General features: G+C 32.6%; 2 protein-coding genes across 2 annotated transcripts; one reads left to right on the top strand and one right to left on the bottom strand.

Annotated features, from left to right (window-relative positions):
- Positions 1-4902: 4902 nt before the first annotated feature.
- LOC123891843 lies at positions 4903-5520 on the bottom strand. The gene has a single exon (XM_045941725.1). It carries the CDS (start codon positions 5518-5520, stop codon positions 4903-4905), a length of 618 nt encoding a protein of 205 aa, XP_045797681.1.
- Positions 5521-8496: 2976 nt separating this feature from the next.
- Positions 8497-19877, top strand: LOC123888401 (guanine nucleotide exchange factor subunit RIC1-like). The gene is made up of 23 exons (XM_045937455.1): positions 8497-9174; positions 9881-9988; positions 10384-10532; positions 11290-11371; positions 11543-11958; positions 12122-12554; positions 12637-12860; positions 13148-13343; positions 13488-13633; positions 13782-13956; positions 14096-14149; positions 14500-14679; positions 15238-15350; positions 15795-15971; positions 16767-16824; positions 16966-17025; positions 17112-17153; positions 17261-17397; positions 17483-17618; positions 17705-17782; positions 18526-18642; positions 19187-19249; positions 19353-19877. Exons 1-23 carry the CDS (start codon positions 9028-9030, stop codon positions 19437-19439), a joined length of 3378 nt encoding a protein of 1125 aa, XP_045793411.1. The 5' UTR covers positions 8497-9027; the 3' UTR covers positions 19440-19877.
- The last annotated feature ends 496 nt before the right edge of the window (positions 19878-20373 follow it).

Genomic DNA, 20373 nt, shown 5'->3' with positions numbered 1-20373 from the left:
GATAGATTAGTTATTTATACTCATAAATATAGTTCTAGTCCATTTTAATCTTTGCATAAAATTTAATCTTAGATTATGATGTTCCTTTTTGACGTTATATACAAAGATAATTGTTTTGTATTCTTTGTCCCATTTGATTTAATATTGGTAATTTATATGTTTACAAGAACAAGAGTGATTTTTTTTTTTTGTATTATATACAATTTAAATCGACAATTTTTTTTTTTAAAAAGAATTTTTTTTTATTAAGGGGCCATTTTTATATTTTGCACAGAGCCCCTAAAACTCGGAGACTCCACTGTTAGCATATAGAGGTATATTAAACAATTCTCATGAAATGTAACATGTGTTTTTTGTTTTACTGATTTAGAGGATTGCAAACATCCCTTTTACAATTGCCATTTCACTAGACATGTGTGGAGCTCCATTTCCCGTTGGTTGGGCTATGAGTATAGTTACGAGGGTGAAATGTGGAAGCATTTTAATTTTTTTGGAGACATTTTGAAAGACAAAAAGGGAGTAAAGGTAAGACACTTGATTTGACTTGCTACAATTTGGTGCATTTGGAGACTTCGTAATAACATTGTGTTTCGGGGAGCTATTGCTAACCACGTTTAATTGGTTGATCAAATCAAATTCATTTCATGGTTATGGTTTATTGGGTGTTCGAGAAAATTTTGTAATTATTTTTATTATGATTGGTCTGTGAATCCCTTAGTATGTTTCCTGAACAATTAAGAGATTTTATTGTATTTATAAGGATTTGAATACTCCTTATACTAATTTTTTTTTTTTTTGAACTTCTCCTTATACTCCTCATTAATACAAAGTTTGCTTATAATAAAAAAACCGATTTAGGGGGGTGTATTGGATTGGGATTTCATGAGACAATTTTGGCAAAAAAAGTCTTGATGATTTTATGAGATTTTGTTGGACTATATTGATTTTGTGAGATTTTAAAGACTTTTTTACAGAGACTTTTTTACAATCAAGATTTTTAACACATGATTTGAATGGATTTTGAGAGATTTTTTTCAAAAAACTTTTTACAATCAAGATTTCATAATACTTTATATATTAAGAAACTTTTGTATATTAGGCAAATTTTAAAAGAATCAATAAATTTTAATAAAAGAAATTATATTTTTTTGGGAATCCAAATTTTTAAACAAAAAAAAAAAGCCTTACATTTTTTTCACGTATATGTTCTAATCACAAATAAAAACCATTATCACCATTGATGGGAAAAGAAGCAGATGAAGGTAACGAAAAAAAATTTGCCGTAAAAAGTTGTATTGAATCAAAAGTTTGTAAAAAAGATGTAGAATTTGTTAAAATATTTTTTTGCAAAAAAACATATTTGATAGAAGAAGAAGAAGAAGAAGAAGAAGAACAACTGATATAATGATGATGAAAGTAAAAAATCTTGGAGAGTTTGAAAAAGTCTCAAGTCTTTTGGTGAGATTCTTGAACAAGTGAACAAAGAAAAGAAGAAGGAGAGTGCAGTGATGATGAACTATGAAAAAATAAAGAAAAAAAAAATTGATACAGTGATGATGAAAATAAAAAGTCTTGGAGATTTCAAAAAAGTCTCAAGGCTTTTGGTGAGATTGTTGAAAAAGTCTATCAAGTGTATTTTCAACTAAAAAGTCTCTCAAAATCCATTCCATAGAAGAATCCATCAAAATCGGTAGACTTTTGAATACCAGTAGACATTTTAAAAGTAGTACCAAATCTCAATTGAATACCAACGGATTTTATTGCCCTGAAAAAAAAATCATGTTTGTCTTAATTGAATACCACAAGATTTATTTAACTTTTGTAAAAGTCTTGATTGAATACCTCAAGATTTTTTTGTCATAAAAAAGTCTTTTAAAATCCCATGAAATCTCAATCCAATACACCCTCCTTAATACAATAACTACTTTCATAAACCAAGTACTGTATTGTACTATTTCAAATTTTAATTTAAGATTTTAAAAAGTCGAGGTACCTACCGGTGGTGTGACTAATGACCAACTTACTACCAAATTATACACGAATCTTCTTCAACAGTACTGCTCTAATTTAGACTATCTGGACGGTGGAAAAGGTACATGAACCGTAACAGTTCATATTGTTCCGTATTTCAATTTATTTATTTTTGTGAAAGTTCCGTATTTCAATTGATTGAATTGGGATGACCAGCAAAATAAACATGTACATATACTTTAGAGCTAGTTTTTTTTTTTTTGGTACAATCTTATGCAGTTCAGACATGTACTTCAAAAGAAGAAAAAAAATTGCTTAAAATATCTTTATGGTCCCCTTAATTTATTTTTGAAGTATAGTTTGGTCTTTTTTTAGAGCATCAGTAATGCTAGTAGTTAAGTGATGGATTTCTTATAAAAAAATTAATATTTTTTCATTATTTTTTTTATGTTTCATTTAAATGTGCCTAACAAATAATACTATTTATGTTTGTGTCTCCGGAGAATTGCTCTATAAACAGGGAAATTTTATTAAGGGCACAAGCCTAAATAAATTTAGTTTAGGCACACTCAAAATTAAAATTAAAAATTAAAGATAAAATAATTAAATTGATATTTATTGATGTAACAATTTTATTTTTCTTTTAATTTTTTTAATTGATGTGTGTGCCTAAGTTTGTGTCTAATACTTTTGTGTTTATAGAAGAATACCTCCTATAAACAATGTTCCTAATACTTTATTGTCATTGAAGAAGTGACACTTGGCATAGTGGATATTAACCATAGTGAATGTTCATTATATATGATGACACATATTTGGATTTCTCAAATTTTTTCTCATGTTTTCTCTTATTTTTTCTTAATTTAATGGTTAATTTTTTCTCCTTTCTATTCTTTATAATTTACTAACTCTTTGATTAAAAAAAAAAATATTAAGGCTCTGTTTGGTAAAAATAAGCTATAAGCTAGCTGATAAGCTAGCTTATAACTATAAGCTAGCTGATAAGCTAGCTTATAACTATAAGCTAGCTGATAAGCTAGCTTATAGCTGATAGGTGATGAAGTAGTGGAATAAAATTAAAGTGTTTGGCAAATTTAGCTGTTGTAAGTACAAAATGACATAAAAATACATGGTTAGTGGGTATTTTTTTTTTTTGGGTAAGTGTTAGTGGGTAGTTGTTATAATTTTAAAAAAATAAATAAATAAAATTAATGAGGTAAATATGGAATAAAATGAAAAAGCTATAAGTTATAAACTCATACGCTACTTGAAATAGCATCTCAAAAAACGCTATAAGCTAGTTAGAGAAGCTCGTTACCAAACACTTCACATTTTTTTCAAACAAGCTTATAAGCTAGTTCAATAAGTTATAAGCTAACTTATTGGACTTACCAAACAGTGCCTAAACTAATTTTAGATTCTTAACATGTGCCGACACATATTAGCAAGACCCTTTTATGAAATCCTCAAGCTTCATAGTCACTCAAACATAAGCTAAATAAAATCATCCTCCATCCGCCACAAAATAAATATTATATTGACCGTCGAGCATATACTAATATATAATTTTGATTGTTAATATTTTTAATTATTATATACTATTAAAGATTATTTAAATTTAATAATTAAGAAAGTCGTCATTGAGACAAATCTAACATTTTATTATATATATTAATATTTGTTTTAATATATTATACTAGCAGAAGAAAAATATAGTCAAATGGTAACATTTATTTTAAGACAGATGAAAGTACATGTTAATATATCTGCAAATAATAACTCAATTGGTAAGTACGAAGAGTCAAGGTTCCAATACTTTGATCTAAAATTATAATTTCTCTCTTTTTATCCAAAAAATTATATTTTTGGTTTAATTTATATACAAATTCACCACCCGAAAAAAGAAAGAAAGACTCCAAAAAAATATAAGGAGAAAGAAAAAGGTTAAAAAAAGAACTCAGAATGAAGAAGTAGCAATGTGGTCATCATGTAGAGAAAAAAGAGAAACATCATAATCATCATCATCAGATGCAGAAGCAGCCCACAACCGTTGATTATAATCTTCCATTTTATGATAAGGTACGAAATGAGTTCTACAAAGTGGACACGTCTTCTGATCATGATCAATCCAACGGTCAACACACGTCCGATGAAAAATATGTCTACAGTTCGCCATACACCTAATCTCTTCTTCTCCGACGAATTCGTTTAAACACACCGCACACCCCGCTGCTGGCGGCGAGTCTCCGGCGATGACACTGAAATTGATTACAGGTAGGAATTGACGGATGAGGATTGCAGAGAGAGTAGGACGGTGGAGGTGAGATTCAGATGAAGATATGACGGAGAAATCGGTGTCGAGAATGTCGGAGAGATGGAGGAGAGAAAGGAAGGTTATGGCTATGGATCTTAGAAAGGCAAGGAGAGGGAGTGTGTAGAGGAAGAGGTTGGAGACGGATACTTCAGGGTACCCTACGGGGAATCCCATTTTAGAGAGAGAGAGAGAGAGAGAGAGAGAGAGAGAGAGAGAGAGAGAAATGATATGAAAGGGAAGGTTTTGGTGTGGTGTTGGGGAATGGATATATATAATGGTGATGAAAAATGAGGTGATAAAGTAACTGCCTGTGATGTGGGTAATGGAGAAAGACTAATTGAAGATGTTGTGAGGGGTTAAGTGGCCGGCCGGCCGGTGCAATGAAACAATATAATGTAAGAAGAAAATCATGGGACATGTAAATAATTTTGAATATAAATGTGTAAAAATTATTTTTTATACATTTGTAGAATAATTGATATACTTAATTTAGATAAATTTAAAATGTAATTTTTGTTATTTCGAACAAAATTACTTATTTGGATTTTTTTTTTATAAGCAAAATATATTATAGGGAGTATAAGGGTATTCAAACTCTTACAATAAAACACAAAAAATCATGAGTTTTGAATACAAGATAAAGAATCTAAACACCAACTAGAAAATGGATAACAAGCTTTACGACCATAAGGATTAGTAAACCACACCCAAGAAAAAAGTTTGATTGCATCCACAACCGACAATGCATCCGGAATTACTCCTTTGAAAATAACTAGATTACGGAGCTTCCATATGTTCCAAGTGGTTGCCAACCAAACCAAATAACGGACGCGTCCTTTGTCTTTCACATTAAACTGATCACCAAATAGAATAAAATGATACCATCCTTCAGCTCCCAATGGTAAAGTCTTCCCTAACCAATTAAGAACATTGCTCCAAACTTCCTTACTAAAGGAACATGAAAAAAATAGGTGTGCGCTATCCTCAAGTTGCTTGAAACAACAAACACACGGTAAATCATGAGAATTAGTCAGAATACCTCTACGGTTAAGAGCCGTCCTTGTTGGAAGTTTGTTTAGCAAAAGCCGCCAGCCAAAAACATTAATTTTGGAAGGAACATCCGTTTTCCATAACCTTTTGATGACTTCTAGAACATTTTCTTCGACATACTCCGCCTGCCTTGTCTCTAGAAGACTAAAATAACAAGACTTTAGCCATGCCAGTGTTGTTGGCATATTTGAAAAGAAATAAATAACATGGTGTTCTCCCAGAAAATGGTGACGAGTGCTACTTGCTAAGGTCAAATTTTTTGTTTGATGGTGGTTAAAGACCCGCACGAACGACTTTTGTTATTCTTTGAATGTGTGGTGGTTGCACCCCCTAACATGTTTAGGGATGCGACTAAGGTAACACTCAGGCTATGCTTTATTGGGTGTTTTTGGCTATTTTAGATTCCTGTAAACTTGTTTTGTTTGAAGCAATTATACTTAACTTTTTTTTAATATATTCATTTTGGTTTATAAAAAAATTTACCTATAATAACCAACTTTAAATATATTGATGGATATTATTCATTTTACACTTTAATATAAATTTTGTGTTAGACTGGGTCAAGGTCCAATATGCATGGCCCAAACGCTCCAAGTTCCAGTCCAAAACCACTCCTTCATGGGGCTTCTCATACAAGCCAATGATAATGGATACAATAACTAATATATATACCTTGTGTGGTGGATTGATAGATGGAGTTCTTATAGATAACAAAGATTTTTGGCAGCCATTTTTTGGTGTAGTGATGTAGAAATTGAGAATTTTGGTACATTCATTTATTCATCTTAAAAGATAAAATTTAAGCTACTAGATAACTTGACCAAAAATATATATTAATTATATAGGATAAAACTTCAAAATAATAATCTACCAAAAAAAAAACTTCAAAAAAAAGATGAGAATGATTAGGTTTGAAACTTCAAAGACAAATTTTACGACAATGGTTTCTAATAAGGATGAATTTTTCAAGTAGATTGTGGTTCTGTTTGGTAGGATTAGATTTTGAACTTATAGCTTATAAAGGGATTTGGATTCCCTACAATCACATATATCCTGCAGTCATGCAGTCACATTGTTTTGATGGTTCAGATTAGGGGTGATCGCGGTGCGGTTTGGTTCGGTTTTGAGCATAAAAATCATCCTAACCGCGAGATAAAAATGCATGCGGTTCGGTTTGGTTCGGTTGATTTTTAAAAAGTCATCTAAACCAAACCAAACCAAACCAATGCGGTTTGGATCGGTTCGGTTGGTGCGGTTTAAAACATAACGATTGTACCGAACAATTTTAAGCATAAAAAAAAATAAAAAATTGAAGTTCCAAAATAACATTGTAGTACCAACAAAAATTATTTATCCAAAATAACATTATAGTAACTTACAATTTTAAATATATAAAAAAATTGAATTTTCAAAATAACATCACGGTACCGATAAAATTTGTTTATTTAAAATAACATTACAACACCAAAATAAAATTTCAGTACAAAAAATAAAAACAACTTGAAGTTCGATTAATTTGGTCGACTGACTTGGTAATTGGGCATGTATATTGGAATATAAATATATTTTCTTTTACGATATTGGAATATAAATATATAATAGTAACTTAATGCGGTTTTTGCGGTTATCCGCGGTTTTTGCGGTTTTTGCGGTTTGCGGTTTTGCGGTTTGCGGTTCAGTAAGAAAGCCATCCAAATACATCCAAACCAAATGCGGTTTTTGCGGTTTTCGGTTTGGTTTGGTTCGATTTGCGGTTTTACTTTTGGATTGGTTCGGATACGATCACCCCTAGTTCAGATTCAAAGTTCGTCAAATAAATAAAAGACATAAACAAAATGGATGATTTAGATTCACATGGAATCCATTTCCCTTATAAAGTCATATGATAAAATTAGACATGTTTGATAATTTCACATGGAAACCAAAAGTGTCAAACGCGAATGATATAAAAACATGTTGATTGTCAAAACACGCTTTTTCATGTTTGCCAACTTTGCTTGAAGCAACTTTGAAGGCCGCTTGTCCCATAATAAAATCCATTGTCCTCAGTCCCACAGGTGGGAAAATTCCAATAAAGTCCACACAAACAAACATGCTTCTCACCTATCCAACCATACACAAGAACATCTGCGGGGCTAAGGCTCTGTTTGGTAAAAATAAGCTATAAGCTAGCTTATAGCTGAAAAGCTAGCTTATAGCTGATAGCTGATGGCTGATAGCTTATAGCTGAAAAGCTAGTAGAATAAAATTAAAGTGTTTGACAAATTTAGCTGTTGTAAGTACAAAATGACATAAAAATACATTATTAGTGGGTAGTTTTTTTTTGGTAAGTGTTAGTGGGTAGTTATTATAATTTTAAAAAAATTAATAATGAGGGTAAATATGGAATAAAATGAAAAAGCTATAAGCTATAAGCTCATACGCTACTTGAAATAGCATATCAAAAAACGCTATAAGCTAGTTAGAGATGCTCCTTACCAAACACTTCACATTTTTTTCAAACAAGCTTATAAGCTAGTTCAATAAGCTATAAGCTAGCTTATTAAACTTACCAAATAGTGCCTAAGTGTCGACCTCCCTTTGGTAAATGTTTTTCAAAAAGAGCTTATAACTATTTTACTAGTTTGTAGCTTATTTTCCAAATGCTATTTCAAGTAGCTTATGAGCTTATAACTTGCCATTTTTTCTTCCAATTTTATCCTTGCCATCTTACTAGAAAAAAATTAAATATTAATTAAACATATATTTTTTTATGTCATTTCACACTTACCAAACACTAAGTTAGTTCAATCGTTAATTTTACCAAACACTACAAATTCAATCGGCTAGCTTTTTTGCCATAAGTTAAAAGTTAGCTTATAAACTATTCGCTATGGCTCTGTTTGGTAAAAATAGCGGGTGACTGATGGCCGATAGCTTATAGCTGATAAGATAATTGAAGTGTTTGGTAAAATTAACGATTCAACCACTTTATATTTATCAACAAATTTAAAAGTTAATTTTACCAAACACTTTAATTTCAATTAGCTAATTTTTCAGCCATCACCTATCTTATCACTATCAGGTAGCTTATAACTTAATTTTAATGATCAGAGTACATCATTATTTGTTTTGTTTCTGCTTTTCACACTTATAGAAGTGATTCCAGCCACTAAACTATTAAACTATTTGACATAAAAATTGATAATTTATATAAGTTTGCACTTTGCACCCCTTGAACAAGTGTCCTGACTTTGCCAATCGAAAAATTTAAATAAATATATAAACTCAAAATATGAACACATTTTTTGATCTAATAATATGATCTACATTTTTTTTTTGATAAAAAATATGATCTAGATTATTATTATTTTTTTACTTAATGATATACATTTACATTTGTTTACTCAAAATATAAATATGTTTTAAGAACTTACTCTGATTTTTTTTATTATTAATTTATTTTGCACAAACAAAATTTTAATTTTAATTTCCAGTGTGATGTTGTTGTTTTTGGTTGGGGCCTTGTAGTTGAACTTGGTTCTTCCCAATTCTCAATCCCAATTCCCAAATCCAAATCTCGGACCAATCCTCAATCTAACATTTTCATCAATCTTCTTCCCTCACATCTAATCATCCTTTGCATATTCTTCTAGATCTATGATCGATCAATTGCAGTAATCTCAAACAAATCTAACAAGAAAAAGAAGAAGATGTATATGACATATGGATGGCCTCAGGTCATCCCTTTAGAGCAAGGACTGTGTCCTTCTGAACAGAAGATTGTTTATTTCAAACTCATCAATCGTTTCTTGTTAATTGTTTCCCCCACTCACTTTGAACTATGGAGCTCTTCCCAGGTACTTGGATTGGATCCGTTCATTTTTTCAATTTTTGTTTTTTTGTTTAAATTTATGTTTTTTAGGACAATTTTGAAATGGGTTTGAGTTCCTGTGATGTGGGTATTGGGAATAATTTGTATCTATATTCAATTCAATTGTAGGAGTTTGTGTATGTGTATGAAAATGTATGTTTTCTTTTGCGGTGGAAAATGTGAGCTTGATTTTGATGAGGAGTAGAGTTTTTATAATGTGGGATTTTGGAGTTTGTATTTGAATTTGTGTGTAACGGGTTCTTATAATTTGTTTACTTGGAAAATATTGAAATGGTTTTGATGGGGGTGCATTTGATGTAATGTGGCTATATATTTTGGGCTTGTAGAATTTGTATTTACGTGTAATGTTTGTGTGTCTTGTATTTTCTTTTTGGTGTTAACCCTCCGGTTTCCCGGGGGGAAACAAACTCCCTAGTAATCTGGAATTTGGACGGTAGATAAGTAAAATCTGACCAAGAATTAAACTCGAGTTTTCCTGAATGGTTCGTCCTTAGGGAGCTCATTAAACACTTGGTTACCTTGTTTGTAATTATAATAGAAATAGATATCAATTACAATTTATGCTAATTAAACATAATTGATACGACAAGTAGCAAATCATAACATTGGATCTCTAATTGATTTAAACAGGGCTTAACAGTGTTTTTTGATTTTTGTGTTGGTTCATTCAGCATAGAGTGAGATTGGGGAAGTACAAGAGGGATTCAGATTCATTGCAGAGAGAAGGAGAAAACTTGCAGGCTGTGTGGAGTCCTGATGCTAAATTAATTGCTATTCTTGTAAGTGTAATGATGTGTGATTTACAATGTGTTCTATCAGATGGAAACCAACTTCTTTGTATTCTGATTCTTCCGGTAACATTTTTAATATACTTGAGTTTGTAGGCGTGCTTGATTACTCCATTCAAATTATTCTTAGATGTTTTTTTTGATTCAAATTAGCTTTGTTATGTGCACATTTAGGACTGTTGAAACATTTTACTTCGATATTTCTAAACTCTGACAAAATATTAGTTTATTATGTTTATAATTATATCCTGTTATTTGTAAGATATTCTACTTTCAATTTCATATTGTGCCTTTAGTTTGGTCATGCTCAATTAACTCATTACTTGAAGTTGATACTGTGTTTTAAGTATCTTTATTCCTAATTCATCTATATTTTCTATTTGCAGACATCTTCTTCGTATCTTCACATTTTCAAGGTCCAATTCTTGGACAAAAAAATACACATTGGTGGGAAACAACCTTCAGCGTTGTGCCTAGCTACTATATCTCTTCTTCTCACTGAGCAAGTTCCTTTCGCAACAAAGGATTTGTCAGTGTAAGTGTCTTGGTTGTATTGATTTTATAACTTCCTTTGTCCAAGTGAATTAGTGCAATTGAACAAAGCTACTATTGGTATTTGTGGAATATGAATTGGAGTCCTATAGTGGATTAGCATTTTGTAATAAGAAGTATGGTATACACAAGATAATATATTCATTTGATGAAAGATATGTTGATTTCTTGGTTACTGTCATGAATCAACTATCCTTGCTTTTAGATGAAGACATGAATTTTTATGTTATATATCTCCAACATGCCCCCTCACGCAAGCGTCCTTAGAGCTCAAAGCATGGACAATGCTTATACCTGCCTACCTTGTGCTGAAAGGAAACTTTTAATTAGCGGAATGAGGGTGGAAAGGATTGAACTCTTAGTTGTTCATAGAAGTTTTGATAACATGTTATAGATAAACTACCCAAAACCTTTAACTGTTATGTGAAAACAGAATTTATAAACCAAAACACTACACGTAAGTCGAAGATTGCTGATAAGTCGAAGAAATTATATATAAGCTCCGAAGTCTACATTCATTTGGTTATGTGCCAAGATGCTAACGTTGTACATTGTGTTATCGATATTTATCATTATATAGTACATTAATTATTGTGACAATTGAGTGTCTACATGATTTTTTTAACCCATTGGCATTATCTAAAATTATATGATATAGTTCACTCTGTATATTATAGTCAATAGTTGAAGCCATTTGCTGTGTGATATTGACGCTACTCTTTATGCTACTGTTTTGCCAGGAGCAATATTGTTAGTGATAACAGGCACATGCTGCTTGGACTTTCCGATGGAACTTTGTACAGTATGTCTTGGAAGGGGGAGGTAATTTAAACATAGAGCGCTAGTTTTTTGTTTTTGTTTTTCTTTTCGACATTGCCTCCTAATTTACTTCTTTTCTGTGGTCAATTGGTTACTTATTTACAGAAGTTTACAGCATTCTCTTTTATTTTGATGTATAACAATATTTCTACCATTTTATGATCTCCTACACAGTTTTATGGAGCTTTTCAATTTGATCCACATCCTCCTGATAGCTTTGACGATTCTCATTTACCACATTCTTTAGAGAATGGTCTTTCTCCTAAAGGCCTCCCAAAAGTTCCTATGTCCAATCACATATTTCCCAGAAATTCTGAAATCAAACAGCTGGAACTTTGCCTTCCATTGAGGTTGCTATTTGTCTTGTATTCTGATGGGCAACTTGTCTCATGTTCCATAAGTAAGAAAGGTTTAAAGCAAGTTGACGGTATTAAAGCAGAAAAGAGGTTGGCTTGTGGGGATGCTGTATGTGCTTCGGTAGCTCTTGAGCAGGAAATTCTTGCTGTTGGTACCAGAAGAGGAATAGTGGAGTTGTATGATTTGGCCGAATCAACAGTGCTTATACGCTCGGTTTCTTTGTATGACTGGGGGTAAGTTTTATTAAATATATGTGTCTGGCTAATTGGTGACAAATTGAAGCGTTTTGTCATTTACTTCTCCAAGCTTGATGCTCAAATTTTCTGCAGCAGATTGTCTCAATTGTTATGTTGATGGACTTCGGTTCTATGTCATGAAGTATGCTACTTTTTGCAGATATTCAATGGAAGACACTGGCCCTGTTAGTTGCATTGCATGGACACCTGATAATTCTGCTTTTGCAGTTGGGTGGAAATTAAGGGGGCTTACAGTTTGGTCTGTTTCTGGGTGTCGTTTGATGTCAACAATCCGACAAATAGGTTTAAGTTCTGTATCTTCTCCAATTGCTAAGCCAAACCACGATTGTAAGTATGAGCCATTGATGGGTGGTACCTCACTGATGCAGTGGGATGAACACGGATATCGACTTTATGCTATCGAGGAGAGATCTTCAGAGAGAATTCTTTCATTCTCTTTTGGAAAATGCTGTCTTAGCAGAGGTGTTTCTAGCACTGCATTCATCCGGCAAGTGATTTATGGGGAAGACCGGTTGCTCATTGTGCAGTCAGAAGAAATTGACGAGCTTAAAATGCTGCATCTTAAGCTTCCAGTTACGTGTTTGATTGTCAAACTTTGAACATTGTAGTCTTAAATGAATGAACATCACTTCTAAAGTTTAAAAATTTGCACAGGTTTCTTATATTTCCCAAAACTGGCCTGTTCAACATGTGGCAGCTAGTCAAGATGGAATGTACTTAGCTGTTGCTGGTCTTCATGGTTTGATATTGTATGATATACGACTGAAAAGATGGAGAGTATTTGGAGATGTTACCCAGGAACAAAAGATTCAGTGTAAGGGCTTGCTATGGCTGGGAAAGATTGTCGTTGTCTGCAACTATATTGATTCTTCCAACACGTGAGATGCTTTTATTTGCCTATGTATTTCATGTGGTTGGTATTTGCAAATTTCAGTGTTTGTCAAAAATATATCTTTTAGCTGATTCTTGTTTAACAGTGTACATGCCTGGAAAAGCCTGAATTTAAAGGATGTTAGATTTTTTACCCACTTAATTTGCTTTTTAAAGTCTAGGTCGGATTGAACCCAAAACTATACCTTTTTTATCATTAACTGTAGCATTACAAAACATACATAACATTTTATTCTACATTCAATGGTCTCTTAGATCTCTTTATTTATCTCAGGTATGAATTGCTCTTTTACCCAAGGTATCACCTTGATCAAAGCTCATTGCTTTGTCGAAAATCATTGCTTGCGAAACCGATCGTGATGGATGTGTACCAAGATTATATACTGGTTACATATAGACCATTTGATGTCCATATATTTCATGTGAAGTTATTTGGTGAATTAACTCCTGCAGGAAATCCAGATTTACAGGTAAATGCACACTTATAAAATTCATTTCCTCCTTTTTATGTTTTTTCAGTGATGCTCTTATTATATGCTCTCATTTATTTTCCCGAATTTTCTTCTATAAAACCTTTTTTGTTATACATTTTTAAGTGATAACATGACAAACAGCTTTCTGCAGTACGAGAACTTTCAATTATGACTGCCAAGAGCCATCCTGCAGCAATGCGATTCATTCCCGATCAACTCCCACGAGAACCTATTTCAAAAAATTACATTTCATCTTCATCAGATTCATTAACAGGAGAACCAGCAAGGTAATGTCATTTTGAACATGCAATCTCTTTCTCCAGTTTATTTTACCACTTCTCTAGTTGAAATGATCCAAGGTAAAATGTCACAATCTTTAAATTATGAATGCTGTATTCTTTGTATCTTATTACTCATGAAAATGATTTGTTCTAGATGTTTGATATTGAGATCAAATGGGGAGCTTTCACTTCTTGATTTGGATGATGGGCGGGAAAGAAATCTTACCGATTCAGTTGAGCTTTTTTGGGTCACTTGTGGCCAGTCTGAGGATAAAACAAATTTGATTGAGGAAGTTTCATGGTTAGATTATGGTCATCGGGGCATGCAGGTAATTAGCTGTTAAGATCTTTCTAACTCCCTTATGTACGTCCTTAAATTTTATTAGGTTAAATGACTTCTGATCCACCCTCTAGTGCATTTTCTTTTTACTTCTCTGATAGTTTTTACATGGAAGTTCATTGTTGCAGGTTTGGTATCCATCTCCAGGTCCTAATTCTTTTAAGCAGGAGGATTTCTTGCAGGTCTGGATATTTATTAGGAGGATGTTTATGATGTTGTAGGCTGCATTGAGCATAACACAATTTATTTCCTAGTTCATTGTTATAAAACTTTCTTTCCTTAGCATTAAATTTTGTATTCATTCCTTCAATACTTTCTGTTAATATTATTAAAAAGAATCACATGCAACTTTAGGTCCTTATATTGTTGATAGGCTTCATATTGTTGCATAATTGTATTCTTATCTGCTAGGCATATAGAAATTGTCAATAAAAAGAATATTTTAGACTATTTGAAGCTACTTCAATAAATTCAATCATTCCTTTTTCTGGAATCTGTTAGTTTGTTGATTTGGTATTTAATTGATTTTTAGTTGGATCCGGAGCTGGAGTTCGATCGTGAAGTATACCCATTGGGACTTCTTCCGAATGCTGGTGTAGTTGTTGGTGTTTCCCAGAGAATGTCATTTCCATCAAGTGCAGAGTTCCCATGTTTTGAGCCATCTCCTCAAGCGCAAACTATACTGCACTGCCTACTCCGCCATCTTCTTCAGGTAATACATCGAGTAAAATTGAATTGATTATTAGAATTGCCTGAACTCTTAATCCATATTTCATTTCTGAGACATTGTTGATCTCTTTGTTTGCTTTTGCATTTAATGCTTAAAACTGATATCTTATCAGTGTGGCATGGATGCTATATATGGTCCAATAGATTTCATATATGCAGCATATTCAGAGTCAAAAAAAATATTATACCAATAGGAAAGAAGTCACTGATGTATTTTTATTGGGTATCTTATGAACTTCAGTACTATGAACTTGCAAGGGAAATTTTAACATTCGTTGTTGATGATGTGATCTTTAAGGAATTGATGAGTGTAGTTGATTTTTTTTTGTCATGCAATGAATAAGGAGTGGTCTTTTATTGAATTCGTCATTGTTTTTGGTAACAGAGGATGTGTGAAATGCAAGTCCTTGTTTTCATAATGACACTGGGGGCCAGTAATGTTGAGGCGTACTTTGTGTTGTGTGTGTGTTTTTAGTTTAGCTTTCCTAAACCTTAAATGTGATAACATGTGGGATTCTTTTGTATTATTTGTGTCTGCCAGAGGGACAAAATTGAGGAAGCTTTAAGGCTGGCAGAACTATCAGCAGAAAAGCCTCATTTTTCGCATTGTCTAGAGTGGCTTCTGTTTACAGTATTTGAAGCAGATATATCCAGGTACTTTAATTTGGAAACGTTAATAATTTCAGACATTGAGTCAAATATGTGAGTTTCAACCCATGCTTGTGCATATGAGGATACGTCACTACTAGGAACGTTTCTGCCAAATATTATAAGGGGAATTTAACAAACTCTTGGCACATGATAAGTGTTGGTAGGCTGCTCTTAAAGTTGGACAGCTATAAAGCGTACTGGGTTCCGTTCTACCTTGATATGGCTTAAAATGGGGGCATTTTGGGAAAATATTGGAAGAAGTAAAGGGTAGGGGGATCTGAAACACAGTATTACGGTGATGCTAAGGCAATCTGGTAGCTGGTTATAGTTTCTTGCCATTTTTCTTTGCTTAAGCATCAGTGTAGAAATTTCTCGATACAAAACTTAATTGCCTATTGTTTTTACTTTTAAGTATTGATTGTTTGATTTTCATGCCAACTATTCCAGGCCAAACGTAAATAAGAACCAGACCTCAGTTCTTAAACCTTCAAAAACTCTTTTGGAGAAGACCTGTGATCTTATCCGAAATTTTCCAGAGTACCTAGATGTTGTTGTAAGTGTTGCAAGAAAAACAGATGGTCGTCATTGGGCAGATTTGTTCTCTGCTGCTGGAAGATCAACAGAGTATGTCTTCCAAACATCTATACTTTCCATTTTGATTTCATCATTGATCAATATTGGAAATGCACTTAAATCTTTCAAAATTTTGAATAACGTAGAAATAAAGAAAACACAATTTTTTACATAGTTGACATGACATTCATTTGAAGAAGCTATTATTAACTTGGAAAAATTCTTTATGGGTGAACTTCGTAATACCATTCGGCATTTGTGCTAGATTCCATTTTTGTATGGCTTTTACATAGTTGCCATGACATTCATTTGAAGAGATATTATTAGCTTGGAAAATCCTTTATGGGTGAACTGGTAATACCATTCGGCTTTTCAAGAATATCATATATGCGAGATTCCATTTTTGTATGGCTTTTCAAGAATATCATAGTAATGTTGCATCATTTCAGTTATTAAATTTCAACAATTTGTGCTACTAAATGCTTCATATCTTTTTTCTGATGCTTCATATATTTTATTTCCATTGATGTGAATGGGACATATTTTCTTGCATGAATAGGATCAAAAGAAAAATTTGATATGTATAATAATTGAGAAATTTCAACTTTTTTCAATTGTTCTGTTTTAAGACTTAACCTAAAGAAACAAAGAAAAGATCTGTACAAAGTTTAATATTTATGTATAGTCTTGCCTTTATTGCGAACAAGATTGCTATGCTGTTTCCCCCCTGCAAAGTCATCTGAAGTTTGTTTCCTTTTTGGCTTGTTAACACTTGATACGAAGTATAATGTTTTTTCCGTTGCTGTATTATAATGTCTGAATGATTTTTTTTTTACTTCTATATAGGTTGTTTGAGGAATGTTTTCAACGTAGATGGTACCGAACTGCAGCTTGCTATATACTTGTGAGAATCACTTGCCTTTCTCAATAAGTTCTTTATCTGTAGAAAGTAGAAAGATTATCTATCTGAAAGCCATCTAGTGGTGAGAATCTAAATATAGATATACTTACATGATCAAGTTCATTTCGTCGTAAATGTAAACAGGTTATTGCCAAACTTGAGGGTCCTGCTGTGAGTCAGTACTGTGCTTTACGGTTATTACAGGTTTGGGTTTCACTGCTTCAAGCCTTTTATTTCCTCATTTTAAGTCTCAATTCACATCGATGATGTCAATTATCAAATTTATGCAGGCAACACTCGTTGATTCTTTATATGAGCTTGCTGGGGAGCTGGTATTTTCTTAAAACACTATCAGCTTATTCACTTTAGCTGGTCAATTAATATATATCAAACAAGAGATCATGACCTTTTACATAAATATTTGATTTTGGATCCTTAGGTGAGATTCTTGTTAAGATCAGGAAGGGAGTATGACCAAGCATCAGCTGATTCAGATAATTCAGATAAAATGTCTCCCAGATTTTTAGGCTATTTTCTTTTTCGTTCTACTGAGCGCAAACAAGCATTGGATAAAAGGTTCGTGTACAATTTAATGAAGTTTTTCTGTAGTCTTAGCATCATAGTTAACAATCATACCAAAAAGTAATTTTCTTTGGAGCAGCGCCTCATTCAAGGAACAAAGTGCCCATGTCACCTCAGTTAAGAATATTTTAGAAAACCATGCTAGTTACTTGATGGCTGGGAAAGAGCTCTCTAAGCTTGTTGCATTTGTAAAAGGCACTCAGTTTGATTTAGTGGTAAGAAGATCTTACTGATTGACTTGTTCAAGATGATTTTCCTTTATATTAAAGTGTGTAGATTGTTCATTGATAACCAATTACAGGAATATCTACAACGCGAAAGAAATGGCAGTGCTAGGCTGGAGAATTTCGCTGCAGGGCTTGAACTCATAAGCCAAAAGGTTTAAATTTTTACATGTCAAAAACAAAACTTATTTTCTGACCGTTCCCTATACTTCATTTCATTGGTTGTAAATTTCGCTGGCCCAATAATATATTGCTTTCGCTCTTTTCAGCCTCTCTTCGGGGGTTGTTTGATGATGCATAAAATGTGTAGCTTTCCTTAATATTTTATTTCCTGAAGTCTTAGTTGTATGCTATCTGGTGATACTACCCACTTTTTCTGTTGCGGTACACATTTAGTTGTTTAGGTATGGGTTTATTAGTTAACTATGCTACTATAACATTATATCCTAACAAATGCAATCAATTATGCTCTAAATGGTCTCATAAAATAGGAGGATACTTTATCTTCCCGATATTCCCTTCTTTCGAAAGCATTCCTTTTTGTGAGAAAAAAAAATCTCGTTACATTGAAATATACCATATATCATGATTAAGATCTCAGCAAACACTGATTATTCGGGAGGAACTTTTCCCACCCTAAATCACTTCGGATGTACATGTTTCAGAAAAAAGTTTTTGATTTTTGTCCTGTCCGGAAGTACACTTTTGGAATCATGTGTTGTTTTTTAGAAATGTGGGGTAGTTAAAGTTTCTCCCGATTATTCACTGCCGAAGCCAATCATGAATACTGCAATGATGCATTCTGTTCATTTGCCAGAAGCTTGTGTAGATTTATCATAATATTTTTCTCTTGCTTTATTTGTTCGCTCCATTAACTAACACTGCTTTGTGTTATTAGCTTCAAATGGAAACATTACAGAGCCGATTGGATGCCGACTTTCTCCTGGCTCATATGTGCTCTGTCAAATTTAAGGAATGGATAGTTGTCCTGGCTACTCTCTTAAGACGCTCCGAGGTATGTTTAGGTTCATTTTGTACTAGAAGTTGACTTTGCGAAATGAAATTACAGGACACAACTCCAACAACAGCAGTGTTAAGATTATATACGGGAAAGATGGGAATGAGAGAATAAGCTTATTGAAGCTTCTCAATTAAAACAATTTTATGGTTCTTCACTTGCCAAAAAGAAGTCTTTAAAACTTTTAAATTTATAAGTTTATCAAGTTGATGAAAAAGAGGGTTTCTATAAAAATTTAGATACAAAATCTATTTTAACTTACACTCAAAGCTATTGTTCAAAAAATTCATAGTTACTGCAAGAAACTATTTTAACTTGAGATTTTCCAGTAAATAAGTCGTGCTTACTTTTTAGACTGTCTTGATGGAAATGTCACAATATGTATAAAAACTTTTTCCTACTTTTCTCTTTTTCCTTTTGAAGAGATGGCCAAATGTGTCTAAGGGACATACTTTTTCATATATGTCACTCATGGATCTTAGCTATTTTAAGAAAGGGTTCACTTTATTGATCAGCATATTGCTCTGGTGAGCTTTTACAGGTTCTTTTTGACTTATTCCGTCATGATTTTCGGTTATGGAAAGCTTACAGCAGCACCCTGCAGGTATATCTAGTTTAGTCTTTCTGATGTAAATGATAGTGATTGCAGAATGTATACTTAATAATGAACAAAATTGTGGTTCCTGCTGGTTTTCTATGCACTACAGTCACACCCAGCATTCATTGAATATCAAGATTTATTGGAAGACCTGGAAGAGAAACTTTCATCTGTTGCAAATGAGGAAGAAAAATGAATGCAACGTAGATTTCACATCCGTTCCGTCGTCCTCAATGGTTTCCTGCCAAAGTAGTTTGCTTGGGAGGCTTTTAACCTCTTCAGAGTCCACATCATAGTTCGATGGATCATTTCACACTGAAAGGACTACACATTCTTTCGCTTGGATTTTATCGTGCGGGGACCAGAAAATACATTCATGTGCTGGTTAAATTAAAATATGATCTTGGTAACACCATATTTGTGGTGTTCTAATCCAATGAATCCGGAATAGTACTTGTAGATAGAGGTTAGAAATATTTGTAGGGAGGCTTGTTCATGTCTGAGGATTTCACTATTCTTTTCACTATTTAATCCATATTTTGTAACATGTGATTTTTGTACAAGCATGAACAAATATATCTGTATATATTGGTTATATGCTTTTGATAAGAAAACATTCAGAGTGGATTTTATATGTACTTCATTTTTCCTCCCTAGAGTTGTTCATGTTTCATGTCTACCATGAATGTGAGTTTCACTAAATCATGAGACACTATTCCCTATTTATAGGACTCATTTTCAAAGTGATGATGACGATATGAATGAATATTATGTTGGAGAGTGTATTGTTGAAACTCTTGGAATTTCTTTATATTTGCTCAAATGCAGATACACAAATGTAAGATACAAGTATATCAATATATGTTTACATGATTGATAAAAGGAAGGATGAATCTGCACTGATTATCAAATTTGCACACTTATGCCAAGTAATAGCTTAATGTTGTATATTTGTTTTTTGAATCATTATGTAGAATATTTGTGTTATAATTAATATATATTTATAATTTTGTGCAGCTTATTGCCCGTTTGCATTTCATTGATATGTAATTATTCTATATTTATTAATGAAAATATTTAGTACCCTGAAAAACTTTTATGACAGGACTTTCAGGGCAAAATTAACATGG

The sequence above is a fragment of the Trifolium pratense genome, linkage group LG6 (assembly GCF_020283565.1).
Source record: "Trifolium pratense cultivar HEN17-A07 linkage group LG6, ARS_RC_1.1, whole genome shotgun sequence".
NCBI lineage: Eukaryota > Viridiplantae > Streptophyta > Magnoliopsida > Fabales > Fabaceae > Trifolium > Trifolium pratense.
Note: the sequence above shows the minus strand (reverse complement) of the source record. Positions and strands in the feature narration are given on the sequence as shown.

What these genes read in the sequence shown, in the direction of transcription:
- LOC123891843 (XM_045941725.1), bottom strand. Translation starts at nt 5,520, where the DNA reads ATGCCAACAACACTGGCATGGCTAAAGTCTTGTTATTTTAGTCTTCTA.
- LOC123888401 (XM_045937455.1), top strand. Translation starts at nt 9,028, where the DNA reads ATGTATATGACATATGGATGGCCTCAGGTCATCCCTTTAGAGCAAGGA. An exon ending in AGCAGGAGGATTTCTTGCAG is followed by an intron (nt 14,150 to 14,499) that starts GTCTGGATATTT and finishes ATTGATTTTTAG; the next exon opens with TTGGATCCGGAGCTGGAGTT. An exon ending in TTTGAAGCAGATATATCCAG is followed by an intron (nt 15,351 to 15,794) that starts GTACTTTAATTT and finishes CAACTATTCCAG; the next exon opens with GCCAAACGTAAATAAGAACC.